Here is a 15412-nt window from a genome sequence, read left to right on the forward strand (position 1 = left end):
ATGCCACGAAACTTGTGGGACCTCAGTTCCCTGACCAGGGATTGAACCCTGGCCCCAGTATTGAAAGGGCTGAGTCCTAGCCACTGGACTGCCAGGGAATTCCCAGCAGTGATCATTTTTAAGCTGAATTTCCTTATGAAAAAGTTTCAAAAGGAGTGAAAGCAGCCAGGATTGGTTGCTGTTATAGTAGAAGAGAGTTTCAGTTCCCCATCAGCATGTTCTTTGTACTTTTTGTGGTGCTTTAGTGCGACGTGGTAAGCACCTCAAGAGACAAGAGCCAGAATGGTGCAAATTTCAGCCACTTAATTCTCTGAAAAGAAAAAGATCAGTAGATGTCACTCAGAAACTATTTTTATAAGGCAAAAGTTACAGTTCATTCATCTCTTGCTAGAATAAACAACCAGAGTAGTTTACCTATGTGAACCTTTTAATTTTCAGAAACTGCTGTGTAGATGAGTAAATTAAAATGGTGGAGTACAACAGACACTGAACTTTTTAGACTAGCATTTAAGAAATAGAATAACATAACCCAGTATACCTAGACACAATGTAAAAATACTAAAAAAGCACTGAAACAAAGCCTTAGGTTTTATGAGTAATAATATGGAAATTTTTCATCAAATCTGTGCTGTTTATGCCCCCAGTGAAAGTGAAAGTTGCTCAGTCATGTCTGACTCTTTGTGACCCCATGGACTGACATATACAGTCCATGGAATTCTCCAGGCCAGAATGTTGGAGTGGGACTGGAGTGGAGTTTGTATTAATTATCTAACATACAGTTGTCTACTAGAATATTTGAATTCCTCTTTTCCCTCAAAAAGTTGAATTTGTTTTTGTTTTGAGATTTCACTTTTTAAAGTGTTTTCTAATGGTGAGAATGTAAATCTGTACATATTAGAACTTGAGAACTTGTTTAAAAATTACTTTTTATTGAAGTATAGTTAATTTTTGCAGTGTAGTTAGTATACAGCAAAGTGATTCAGTTATATGTATTCTTTTTTCATATTTTCTTCCATTATGTTTATTACAAGATATTGAATGTAGTTTCCTACACTATACAGTAAAGCCTGTTGTTTGTCTATTTTATATATAGTTTAGAACTTGAGAACTTTTGGTTTAGCCTGACTGAGAATTTAAGGAGAGAGAACTGGTTTGAGAAAAGTAAGAACTGGCCAGTTGAGTGAGTATCCAAAGGCTGTAAGATAGAAGAGCTAGCAGAGAAAGGATAGTGATAAAGCCTTGTGGAAAAGTAGTGTCTGTTCCTTTATCTACTTCAGAGTGAGGAAGAGGGGTCACAACTTAGCAGGTGGGTATTTGGTATATTGTCAAGAAAAATGAGGGGACTGATGTGACTGCTATCACTCTCCATATCATGCAAAGACATGGCACTATAAAGTGCCACCAAAGGATCTACCTTGGTTACAAAGACATCTGTAGCCGGAGGAAATGGCACAGAGGGCTTAGTTGCTCTGTGGCATGTGGGATCCTTCCAGACCAGGGATTGAATCTGTGTCCCCTGCACTGGCAGGTGGATTCTTAACCACTGGACCACCAGGGAGCGTGAAAGTCTTAGTTGCTCAGTTGTGTCCGACTCTTTGTGACTCCATGGACTGTAACCCGCCCCCCGCCCCCCACCCCCCCACCCCCTCGCCGGCTCCTCTGTCCTTGGGATTTTCTGGGCAAGAGTACTGGAGTGAGTAGCCATTCCCTCCTCCAGGGGATCTTCCTAACCCAGAATTTGAACCCAGATCTCCTGCATTGCAGGTGAATTCTTTACTGTCCAGGCCACCAAGGAAGTTCTTTTTTTTTTTTTTTTTTAAACTAGCATCTTAGATGTGTATTTGTCAGCTTTGTGACAGAGCTTTAGCTACTCTATCATCTGACTTTTTTTTGTAGCTTATGATTATCACTTTATATTGAGATAATACCATTTTAAAAACTTGTATGTGATGCTTTAAGTGGAAGTTTTATCTTAAGTTCATTTTTCCTAAATACCCACTTGCTGTTAGTGATTTCCACAGTATAACCATATTGCTTTTATAAGGGAAATTTAAAACATAAATATATATGGTTTAAAATTCAAAGAATAGAGGAATTCTCTGCCAGTCTAGTGGTTAGGATCCAGTGCTTTCACTGCCAGGGCCCTGGTTCAGTCCCTGGTTGAGGAACTTAGATCCTGCAAACATTGGCTTGGCCACGAAAAAAAAAATTCAAAGGATATAGAAGGCTTTTTTGATTGAAGTCTGGTGCTTCTTTCCCAGTGTACTGACTGGTTAGCTGAAGTACTATGAGATAGTTCTAAGCCTGCTGGATGTTGGTAACATGCAAGTAAACGACAGTGCTAGGGCTGGGGATACCAAGACAAACGAGTCCCTGTGTTCAAGAAGCTCCTGCTCTTCTGGAGGAAACAGAAAGTAAACGAGCATTTAATGCTTAGCAGTATATCCATGTATGCAGTAGAGTATCACAGCGGTGAGAGTGAGGAGGAGGTAGTATAGAGAATGCTCAGCACAGGAATTGACAAAAGTAATGCTTCCAGTGATTCCTGAGCGTGCGTGAACTGGGTGAAGGGGGAGATAAGGAGAATAAAGACTTTCAAAAACAACAACAACAACAAAAAAAGACTTTCCAAGCATGTAATTTGGTGTGGCAATCTTGAATTTGTAGGATGGTGAAGAGGAGAGGCAAAGCCAGAGAGATAGGCTGAGGTCTGATCACAAAGGACTTGCCAGATCATAAGGACTTTGAAATTTATACTGTAGGTGTCAGAGAGCCATTAAAGAATTTTAAGCCATTTGTGTGTATTTGTGTTTGTATTTATGTGTGATAATTACACTTGTGTTTTAGAACATAACCTCAGCAGCAAGGTGGAAAATGGAATTTTGATCAGTTAGGAGCCTATTGTAGTAATCTAGGTAAGAAGAGTTAAAGACTTGACTTAAATATTTATTTTAAAAAATCTTTCAATATGCCTCACTGGGCTGGCAAGGAAATAAAGAATATTCATAAACTTAAATATTAAATGAAATTGGGAATGAGATGTTAGCTAGGTTTAAGCTTTCACCCTGGTTGAATTTGCCCAAACTGGATGGCTTTGAATTTCTCTTTTGATAGCCTTATAGGGCACAGGAAACAAGTCTGTTGCCTTTCTAAGGAGAAGAATCTGCAAGGAGACTCCTTCCATTCATGACACTGGGACCTTCGCATTTGGGGAGTGGTAGGAGAAATCTTCACTGAGAATTTATAGCAAGGATTCTTACAAGGTCACATTTCCCATGTGGTCATAAAACTTCAGGCCAAGAATGTATTTTAAATAGCCTCTGTTTGGTAGTGCCCTCAGGTACCTTATAAAATCTGTTAAATCATCTCTGAGAAGAGGTGTACCTTCAACCCAGGCTTCATAAATCTACAGATTAAAATTCTAAGCCACTGGAGATCACAGTCAGAAAAATCACAAAATGCACAAAAAACCATGGCACAGTGGCCAAGAGCCAGCAGAAGCAAGAGACAGTGAGCACTAGAGACTGCAGATAGTTTATCTTTTGTCTCTAATTCCGGTAAGTTTGATTCATATATTAGAATAAATGAAAAAGATCAAAGTAAGAGTATGAAGTAAGGGTCTCTGAAACATGACCAATCAGATGAGAAAAAACCCAGAACTTCTAGTTATAAAAAATTAAAACTAAAAGTTCGTGAGGGCTTCCCAGGTGGCACTATGGTAAAGAATGTACCTGCATTGCAGGAGATGCCCAGAACTTCTAGTTATAAAAAATTAAAACTAAAAGTTCGTGAGGGCTTCCCAGGTGGCACTGTGATAAAGAATCTGCCTGCAATGCAGGAGATGCAAGTTTGATCCCTGGGTCAGGAAGATCCCCTGGAGAAGGAAATTGCAACCCACTCCAATATTCTTGCCTGAAAAATCCCATGGACAGCAGAGCCTGGCGGGCTATAGTCCATGGGGTTGCGAAGAGTCAGATGCAGCTGGTCATAGCACAACACAAAAGCTCGTGAACAGGCGAAAGACAGATTGACAGGGACTTCCCTGGTCCAGTGGTTAAGAAATCCATCTTCCAGTGCAGGGGACACTGCAACAGAAGGTTGATGCATCCCTCACTAAGACCCTTAAAAGGAAATGTCTGAGAATTTTTCAGAATTGGTAAAAGATAAGTCTTTATGGTTGAAGTCCAGTGAATCCTAAGAAGGATAAATAAAGTCAGCCCCAGCAAATCAGAGTGAAACTGCTGAAGACCAAAGACAGAGAAGATCTTAAAAGCAACTAGAGAGAAACAACAGATCACTATAAAAATGTTTTTCTTTAGTCTGGCAACTTACTTCCCACAAGCAGTAGCAGAAGCCAGAAGACACTGGAATGCTATCTTCAGTGTACTGGGAGAAAATAACTGTCAGCCTTAAAATAGAATATCCACTGAAACTGTCTTTCAGGAACAATGGCAAAATAAAAGGCGTTATCAGATCAAAAACAAAAAACCAAAACACCATCAGTCTTGGCTGGAGGAGACTCTAAGGGACAAAATTCAGGTAGAAAGAAAATCATCTCAAATGGAAAGTCTGAGATGCTTTTTCTTTTTCTTTTCCATTGTGGTTTATTATAGGATATTGAATATAGTTCCTTGTGACCTGAGATACTTTTTAATGCTCACAGAATGTCCCACCAAATAGATTTACAATTTAGATTCTACTGCTGTTAGCCATTTATGTTGTCCAGTTTTTCTGTATTAATTGAAGTTATATTGGACATGTATATAGACATGGTTATGCATGTATTTTATTTTTTAAAAATTGATTTCTTAAAGGGTTTTACCAGTTTACATTGCGTCAAACAGATTATGTTTGCTTTACTGTACAAATAAATGAGTAACTATGTAATAGGACCAGCTTTAAATGATGAAGATTGACATTTCGTAGCAGATTTTGATTTAATTATATATTTGACAAAAATGTAGCTTCTCTCCCATTATTATAAAAATGCGTCCTTTCTGATAGAAATTGCTAACTGAACTGCATTCTTTCTAATGAGGTAGTTCTAACTTTCTAGGATATAATGTTTCACTTTATTTTTCAGTTTATTACAAATATTGACTATATAGTTGGTTTATTTAAAGAAATAGCAAATAAATGCTTTATTTAGTTTTTGTTTTATTATGAAATTTCACACTAATCAGGCAACAGTGTAGAATTAAATAATTATTTTTTAAAAAAAGAAAGCAAGATCCTCTATGACCCATCTTCTAGAATAATGGAAATAAAAACAAAAGTAAACAAATGGAACCTGATTAAACTTAAAAGCTTTTGCACAACAAAGGAAACTATAGGCAAGGTGAAAAGACAACTCTCAGAATAACAAACACATGAAAAGATGCTCAATATCACTCATTATTAGAAAAGTGCAAATCAAAACTACAATGAGATATCACCTCACACCGGTCAGAATTAGTCACTTAGTTGTGTCTGATTCTTTGCGACCCCATGGACTGCAGCATACCAGGCTTCCCTGTCCATCACCAACTCCTAGAGCTTGCTCAAACTCAATGTCCATTGAGTCGGTGATGCCATCCTACCATCTCATCCTCTGTTGTCCCCTTCTCCTGCCTTCAGTCTTTCTCAGCATCAGAGTCTTTTCGAATGAGTCAGTTTTTTGCATCAGGGGGCCAAAATATTGGAGTTTCAGCTTCAGCATCAGTCCTTCCAGTGAGTATTTCAGGACTGATTTCCTTTAGGATGAACTGGTTGGATCTCCTTGCAGTCCAAGGGACTCTTGAGAGTCTTCTCCAACACCACAGTTCAAAAGCATCAATTCTTCTGCACTCAGCTTTCTTTATGGTCCAACTCATATCTATACATGACTACTTGAAAAACCATAGCTTTGTCTAGACGGCCCTTTGTTGGCAAAGTAATGTCTCTGGTTTTGAATATGCTGTCTAGGTTGGTCATAGCTTTTCTTCCAAGGAGCAAGCATCTTAATTTCATGGCTGCCGTCACCATCTGCAGTGATTTTGGAGCCCAAGAAAATAAAAAGTCTCTCACTGTTTCCATTTGCCTTCTATTTGCCATGAAGTGATCGGACAGGATGCCACGAAGTTTTCTGAATGTTGAGTTTAAGCCAACTTTTTCACTCTCCTCTTTCACTTTCATCAAGAGGCTCTTTAGTTCTTCTTCGCTTTCTGCCATAATAGTCATTATTCCGGTCAGAATGGCCATCATCAAAAGGTCTACAAACAGTACATGCTGGAAAGGCTGTGGAGAAATGGGAACCCTCTTGCACTGTTGATGGGAATGTAAATTGATACAGCCACTATGGAAGATGGTATGGAGATTCCTTTAAAAAACTAGGAATAGAACCACCATATGACCCAGCAATCCCACTCCTAGGCATATATGCTGAGGAAACCAAAATTGAAAAAAACACATCAGTGTTCATTGCAGCACAGTTTATAGTAGCTAGAACATGGGAGCAACCTAGATGTCCATTGACAGATAAATGGATACAGAAGTTGTGGTACATACACACAATGGAATATTACTCAGCCATAAAAAGGAACTTGTTTGAGTTAGTTCTAATGGGGTAGATGAACCTAGAGCCTATTATACAGAGTGAAGTAAGTCAGAAAGAGAAAGATGAATATCATATACTAATGCATGTATATGAAATCCAGAAAGATGGTACCAAAGAATTTATTTGCAGGGCAGCAGTGGAGAAACAGACAGAGAGTAGACTTAAGGACATGGGAAAGGGGAGGGGAGGGTGAGATTTATGGGGAGAGTAACATGGAAACTTACATTACCGTGTGTAAAATAGGTAGCCAATGAGAATTTGCTGTATGTCTCAGGGAACTCAAACAGGGGCTCTGTGTCAACCTGGAGGGGTGGGATGGGAAGGGAGATGGGAGGGAGGTTCAAGAGGGCGGGGACATAGGTATACCTATGGCTGATTCATGTTGAGGTTTGACAGAAAACAAAATTTTGTAAAGCAATTATCCTTCAATTTAAAAATAATTAAAAAAATTCTAAAGAGGGAAAAGTACTGTTAATTTCCTTGGGCATTCTGTCTTCTAATGTGAATTGAATGTAAGAAAATGTCTTTGTTTAACTTTTTTCTTGTTTTTATACTATTTCAGGTGCAAGTGAAAGTGTAGGGAAACATATGCTTGAAGCCTGCAACAACAATCTGGAGATGGCAGTCACTATGTTTTTGGATGGTGGAGGAATCGCTGAAGAGCCCAGTACCAGTTCAGCAAGTGTCTCCACTGTCAGACCACACACAGAGTATGAATTTAATATTTATTATTAGGAGCTACCTGCTGCCAACATTGAGCAGTTACGTTTTTGTCAATTAGGTTAATTCTCTATTTTGAACAAATAAAAAGTTGAAAGCATCTGAACATATCAGGTGACAATTTTTATACTTACGTGCTTTAAATTCTCTAGAGCACTGTCAAGTCTATTATTTTATCCTCAGAAGAATCCTATAGGTAGGTATTATTATCCATGTTTTACAGAGGAAGCTGAAGTATAGCCATTTCCCCAAGCTATTCAGCAATTAAGTAGCAGATATGCAAGTAGAGCCCAATAAAGGTCAGATTTCCCAATTTTAGATTTTCCTACATTGTCCCAGGAAAGTTTTGAATTGTCATGAAAATTTTTTGAAAAAAATTCTAATCCTTTATACTTTAAATAACTATAGGTATCTAATGTTTAGAAGCACCTTCAGCATATAGAAGTGTAATATATGGAGAATAGTAATATACTTATCAAATGATAAGTACATTGATGTTTTCCACCCTTTACATTTGATACCAGCGAGGGTTTAAAATGAATATCTGTTAGGCAAAATTCCAGTAGTCTTTGGAAAATATTAGAGGTGAATGATCCTCAAATGAAAAACATTGATTTTTGAATCAAAATTTCAAAGATACTTAAATAAGATTTTAATACAGATAGCCCGTTATAACTCTTTAATGTTTACAAATGATAGAATAGGCCAAAGGTGCAGATTTTATATTTACTAAGTTAGATTTAAAAAGCCACAGAAACATTCCAGGACATGATTGCTTTTTTTTTTTTTTTTTTTAATCTAGTTTCAGATTCTAGAGTAGTATACTGTTTCCCCACAAAGTGTGAACTTTAAAGATTTTTATTTGTATCTTATGAAGTTTTTTCCTGTCTGTATTGGCTTTGTATTTCAAGTTCAGTAATCCAATCTCCACCAACATAACTCAAATCTTTAATGGAAATCAATATGAAAATATGATTTAGTTTATAGCAGGTATTCATAGCTGACTTGGGGGGACATACCAGTCTTCATTGTTTAAAACATGTTTTCTTAATTGTACTTAAAAATACTTTTGATTAATGGATGTCTTTTCCTACTGAATTACGTTATAATTTGGCTTAGATTATTTGTATTACTAATTGATTAGCATTTGATAGTGGCACCTACTTCCTAAGCCAGTGTCAGTGGCTCAGCTGTTAAAGAATCTGCCTGCAGTGCAGGAGACCCAGGTTTGATCCCTGGGTGGGAAAGATCCCCTGGAGAAGGGAATAGCAGTCCACTCCAGTACTCTTGCCTGGAGAATCCCCTGAACAGATGAGCCTGGTGTGGTCCATGGGGTCTGAAAGAGTTGGGCACAACTGAGTAACACCATAGCCTACTTTGTAAACAGGTTTTCTTTCTATACAGTTCACCTTCTGTTCCATTCTTCCATTTCATTAGGTAGCCAGCAGTCTTGGAATAGATGACCTAAAATATGTCTTTCTGTATAAGGACTACTAATTAAGCCATGGCCCTAATTGATGTATTTCATCAGATTTAAGACTTGTTTCTTGAGTAATTAAATTGCCTTCTGTGTGAAAGTCACTCACTTGTGTCCAACTCTTTGCGACCCCATGGAGTATGCAGTCCATGGAATTCTCCAGGTCAGAATACTGGAGTGGGTAGCCGTTTCCTTCTCCAGGTATCTTCCAACCCAGGGATCAAACCCAGGTGTCCTGTGTTGCAAGTGGATTCTTTACCAGCCTAGCCACCAGGGCCACCCAAGAGTACTGGAGTGGGTAGCCTATCCCTTCTCCAGGGGATCTTCCTAACAGGAATCAAACCGGGGTCTCCTGCATTGCAGGCAGATTCTTTACCAGCTGAGCTACCAGGAAGCCTTAGATTGAGATAATTCTGTACATGCATACACATTCATATAAAACGTAAAATGAAGTATACCAATAATGGAAAGATCTATTCAGGTAAAAGTTGTCTGTTAAGATATCTTTTTCTTAAGATAATGGCCTGTTCTTTGGTGAAAGAGATTTAATTGAGCTTCTTAGAGACACATGTCTATTTCTTCAGAGTATTGCAGTTCTGTTTGTGAGCAGTGACTGTAATCCAGTAGGAAAGAGTTCTTAAAGTAATACTGAATTATCATTTATGCTTCGCTCATTTGGCTTATTGTAGATTTCTTGGTCTGACTAGTTCTTCTTTATTTACAGTATGTTAGTTTTTGTTGACAAATGAGTATTGATACTTCATTAAAGAAAGCGTGTTTTGATGTTTCAACTTTTAGGTGTCAAAAACAGAGCCTTAAGCTCAGTTATTACTATCAGAAACACCTGAATGAAAAACACTGGCCTAAGTTAAATTAGCATTTATTTTAAGAGGAATATATTAAATTTGGAACTTACTACATGCTATGAACATTAATCAGCAGAGTTTTGCATTTGAGTTAAAGCTAAAATAACTAAATGATATATAAAGAGATATGTACCATTTTTATAGCATATCTAAATGAGTATTGTTCACTAGAAGAGATGGATTATTAGTAAACCCTCGAGGTAAACTCTGAAGAATTTATAGGCTTTTAAAAGATGAGCGTTTTTTCCTGTTATTAGTGTCTCTTTAATGAATAATCAAGAGTACTGCCTAGATTGGACTTCCCTGGTAACTCAGTGGTAAAGAACCGCCTGCTAATGCAGGGCATGCAGTTTGATCCCTGGGTCAGGAAGATCCCCTGGAAAAGAAAATGGAAACCCACTCCAGTATTCTTGCCGGGAAATCCCATGGATGGAGGAACCTGACAGGCTACAGTCCTTGGGGTCACAAAAGAGTTGGACATGACTTAGTGACTAAACGATAAAACAGCAACTACTTACTTTAGTTCTCGTCAAAACTAGCATGAAAGTAACTGCCTGTTTAAACTTACATTGATATATCTGTGTTTTAATTCTCTATTTGATGTAGTAGTAATGTAATATGTAAGCTCATATTTTTCCATTAATTTATTCCTGAACCTTTTGTGTGTGTGTGTAGATATCCTATCTTCTTTTTCCTTAAGAATTTAGGGTATGGAACTTAAGAGGAAAGGCACAGTATTTTTTATTTTTATGTTTGTTCTCTTTCCTTAAGCCCATTTGCTCTGTCTATGCCAGGTACCTTCTCCCAGTTGATCTCTATTTGGGAAATCACCAACAAGCACTTGTCATAATTTAATGTGGTTCCTTAAAGTCACTAAGTCTGTTGTTCATTTTACTTGTTAATTTGAATGTATTCATAATAATTACAGTGAGAATAGGTAGCAGAAAAGTTTTCATTTGGATATTTTCCCACTTATTTCTTTTTTCTTAATAGAGAGGAAGTTCGTGCCCCAATTCCTCAAAAGCAAGAAATACTGGTGGAACCAGAACCTTTGTTTGGTGGTAAGTTTACCTTTTTTTCCTAGCTTTATTTGCCTTTATTGTTGTATTCAGGATTTTAATGAAGCTATCAAAAGATGTGAAGGCTTGCTCAGAGATTATTATTTCAAGTACAGTCAGTTCTTACCTTGTAATTCTGTACTCCACTGAGGCAAGTTGCACAGTTGGTTCTTTCTGAGGAGCGAATCAGATTAAAAAGTTGATAGCTGTTTTAGAAGGCCAAAAGGAGGAAAATAAGCAAAAGGAATTGCTGCCTTATAATGGAAACAAATCTATCATTAGATAAAAGACTCTGATTGGTTTTTTTTTTGAATACCCATTTGACTGCCATGTCCTTATTGTTTTAATACACTATATCTTCACTCTTTTTTTATTTTAATGTATTTATTTATTTGGCTGTACCAGCTCTTAGTTGACGCATGTGGGATCTAGTTCCCTGACCAGGGATTGAACCCAGGTCCCCTGCATTGGGAGCGGAAAGTCTTAGCCACTGAACCACCAGGGAACTCTTATTTAATTTCTAGAAGTGCTATTCCTGTATTGAAAAAAGGAGAAAATAATCTCTAATCCATGCAAAAAATTATGGTATCAGTCTGGGGTACATAGAGAAGATGGTAGGAAATAGAACATTTAATCAGATTTAAAGAAAAATGATAGTTTTTTTAATACAAAAATTATTATTGTATTTTATTAAAAATATTTATTTATTTGGCTGCATCAGGTCTTGGTTGCCCTGAGGCATGTGGGATCTTAGTTCCCCGACTAAGGACAGAACCTTTGTCCCCTGCATTGGAAGGCAGATTTTGTTATTCTTTAAAAATTTCGGTGGGGGGGATAATTGCTTTACAATATTGTACTGGTTTCTGCCATACATCTTGAATCAGCTACAGGTATACATATGTCTCCTTTCTCTTGAACTTCTCTATCTCCCACCCCATCCCATCCTTCTAGGTAGTTACAGAGCACTGGGTTAAGCTCCCTGTGTCACACAGCAGATTCCCGCTGGCTATCTGTTTTACAAATGGTGACGTGTATGTTTCCATGCTACTCTCAATTCGTCCTGCCCTCTTCTACTGTGCCTACAAGTCTGTTCTGTATGTTTGTGTCTCCATTGCTGCCCTGCAAACAGGTTCATCAGTAACATCTAGATTCCATATGCATGCGTTAATATACAATATCTGTCTTTCTCTTTCTGACTTACTTCACTCTGAATATTGGGGTACATGTGTTTCTTTCAGTTATGGTTTTCTCAGGGTGTATATTCAGTAGTAGGATTGCTGGGTCACATGGTAGTTCTATTCCTAGTTTTTTTTTAAGGAATCTGTACTGTTTTCCATAGTGGCTGTATCAATCTACATTCCCGCCAGCAGTGCATGAGGGTGCCCTTTTCTTCACATCTTCTCTAGCATTTATTATTTGTTGATTTTTTTAATGATGACCATTCTGACCAGCGTGAGGTGATACCTCATTATAGTTTTGACTTGCATTACTATAAAGCTCTTAAAGGAAAACACCAGCAGTATAGTCTTTGACGTACATTATAGCAAGATCCTCTTTGAGCCACCTCCTGGAGTAATGGAAATAAAAACAAAAGCAAAATGGAAATATACAAATGGGATTTAATTAAACTTAAAAGCTTTTGCACAATGAAGGAAACAAACAAGATTAAAAGACAACCCTTAGAATGAGAGAAAATAATTGCAAACAAGATAACTGACAAAGTATTAGTCTCCAAAATATACTGCAGCTCATGCAGCTCAGTACCAGAAAAACAAATAACACAATCAAAAGTGGGCGAAAAACCTAAACAGACATTTCTCCAAAGAAGACATACAGATGGCCAGCAAACACATGAAAAGATGCCCAACGTTGCCTATGATTTTATTTTAACAAGCACTTAACCTTTTATGGGCTTCCCTGGTGGCTCAGAGGTTAAACCATCTGCCTCCGATGCGGGAGACCTCGGTTCGATCCCTGGGTCAGGAAGATCCCCTGGAGAAGAAAATGGTAACCCACTCCAGTACTCTTGCCTGGAGAATCCCATGGACAGAGAAGCCTGGTAGGCTACAGTCCACGGGGTCGCAAAGAGTCGGACACGACTGAGCGACTTCACTTCACTACCTTTTGTGAGCCAGATATTTTAGGCATTAAGAGGTATATTAAAACTACAGAAAATAAGGAACTTCCCTGCCAGTCTAGTGGTTAAGATTCTGCATGTCCCACTGTTATATTAAAACTACAGAAGATAAGGAACTTCCCTGCCAGTCTAGTGGTTAAGATTCTGCACTTCCCACTGTTAGAGGCAAAGGTACCATCACTGGTTGAGAAACTAAAGTTTTGCCTGCCATGTAGTGTGGCCAAAAAAACTTAAAAAGAAACCCAAACCCAGAAGAACAAGTTATGATTTGTATTGTGTATATTGAGAATAGTGATGCCAAAAAACACGTCTATAAGAAGTCGGTAGGCAGGCTAAAAGAAGAAATAAGTTGTAAGAAAAAGATGAAGAAAATTATATAAACCATGTCTTTTGATTTGAAAAATCCAGATAGTTGAGAGTTTTAAGATTGATCTTTAACCTGGCAGCTTTGGAGTTTACTGTAGAAAGAAATAAAGAATGTACTTTCCAGCATCAGAAATAAAGATGAGAGGAAGATTCAGAAATAAAGATGGGAGAAAGAGCACTATAAGGTCTGAATGCTGAGAAGGTCTCATGGATGGAGGGGCCTGGTAGGCTGCAGTCCACGGGATCGCTAGGAGTCAGACACGACTTCACTTTCATGTATTGGAGAAGGAAATGGCAAGCCACTCCAGTACTCTTGCCTGGAGAATCCCAGGGACGGGAGAGCCGGGTGGGCTGCCGTCTGTGGGGTCGCACAGAGTCGGACACAACTGAAGCGACTTAGCAGCATTGAAGAAGAATATGTGCTTTCTGCCTTTTTTTTTTTTTTTACATATAAATGTAATGGAGCTCAGGAATAATGCCCTTGGAAGCTTTCTCTTTCCTTTATTGCAAGGAATAAAGGCAGGATCTTTGTGTGGGGAAGACTACAGCAAATGGGTTCTATGCTGTTTTACTGTTTGAAGCAAAAGAGTTTCTGTTTGAAACATCACTTTCTTTTACCTCTGGTTTGATGAGGGTGGGGGGTAAGAATGACTTTATACATTAGGAAGTCAGTCTTAACTTTCATTAGTAGACCTTATTATAACTTTGAAAAGGTTTTTGGAGAACTATTTTCTTATTAGGAGTAGTATCGATTTAAAGTGTGTTTCTCAAAGTGTGGTCTGAGAGTCCCTGATACCCTTTCACTGGGTCTGTAAGAACAGAACCATTTTCAAAATAATACTAACTGGTTATTTGCCTTTTTCACAATGTTGACATTTGGGCTGATAAATGAGAAGCAATGATTGGTCAAACTACCGCCATCTTAATTTAATCAGGACAGTAGAACCAAACTGCTGCTACTTGTTGAATTCTTCACTGATACACACTTGCAGTTTTTTTTAAAAAGCCAATTTTACTTATTAATGTTCTTGGCAAAGCAATAAAAATTAATTTCATTTGATCTTGACCCACATTTTTAAACTATTCTTTTTGATGAAATAGGATGTATACAGAAAGCAGTTCCGTATACTGAAGTGCTCTGGTTACTTTAAGGAAAAACATTTGTGTTTGAGTTGAAACCTAAACTAGCTGCTTTTTTTTATGGAACACTATTTTTCTTGAAAGATTACTGACAAACTGTAGTTATTTAGAGTTAGGCATTTGGCAGACATTTTCTTAAATGTGAACAAAGCCTGTTAACTGCTTCAAGGCAAACAACTGACATTAATTGTTGCCAGTCATTTAAGGGAAAAACAGCTTTCATGCAGAACTTAGAATTTTAGAAAGTTTATGTCCATGATTGTGATCTTGTTAGCTTCCTAGTACTCAAAGGCTTTCTAATGAGATTCAATTCAGTTCAGTGGCTCAGTCGTGTCTGACTTTTTGCGACCCCATGAACTGCAGCACGCCAGGCCTCCCTGTCCATGACCAACTCCCGGAGTCCACTCAAACCCACGTCCATTGAGTTGATGAGGCCATCCAACCGTCTTTTCCTGTGTCGTCCCCTTCTCCTCCTGTCCTCAATCTTTACCAGCATCAGGGTCTTTTCCAATGAGTCAGCTCTTCATATCAGGTGGCGAAACTATTGGAGTTTCAGCTTCAACATCAGTCCTTCCAGTGAACACCCAGGACTGATCTTTAAGATTGACTGGTTGGATCTCCTTGCAGTTGAAGGGACTCTCAAGAGTTTTCTCCAACACCACAGTTCAAAAGCATCAATTCTTCAGCACTCAGCTTTCTTTATAGTCCAACTCTCACATCCATACATGACCATTGGAAAAACCATAGCCTTGACTAGATGGACCTTTGTTGACAAAGTAATGTCTCTGCTTTTGAATATGCTGTCTAGGTTGGTCATAACTTTCCTTCCAAGGAGTAAGCGTCTTTTAATTTCATGACTGCAGTCAACATCTGCAGTGATTTTGGAGCCCCAAAAAATAAAGTCAGCCACTGTTTCCACATCTATTTCCCATGAAGTGATGGGACCAGTTGCCGTGATCTTCGTTTTCTGAATGTTGAGCTTTAAGCCAACTTTTTCACTCTCCTCTCACTTTCATCAAGAGGCTCTTTAGTTCTTCTTCACTTTCTGCCATAAGGTGATGTCATCTGCATGTC

General features: G+C 38.1%; 1 protein-coding gene across 1 annotated transcript in view; it reads left to right on the forward strand.

Annotated features, from left to right (window-relative positions):
- The window catches only part of UBXN7 (UBX domain protein 7), a 57812-nt gene that overhangs the window by 12156 nt on the left and 30244 nt on the right, over window positions 1-15412 (forward strand). The window contains exons 2-3 of the mRNA XM_040249806.1: window positions 7137-7284; window positions 10631-10698. Coding sequence (XP_040105740.1) covers window positions 7137-7284; window positions 10631-10698 — 216 coding nt within the window. The remainder of the gene's footprint in view (window positions 1-7136; window positions 7285-10630; window positions 10699-15412) is intronic.

This window comes from Oryx dammah, unplaced genomic scaffold (assembly GCF_014754425.2).
Source record: "Oryx dammah isolate SB20612 unplaced genomic scaffold, SCBI_Odam_1.1 HiC_scaffold_2, whole genome shotgun sequence".
Lineage (NCBI taxonomy): Eukaryota > Metazoa > Chordata > Mammalia > Artiodactyla > Bovidae > Oryx > Oryx dammah.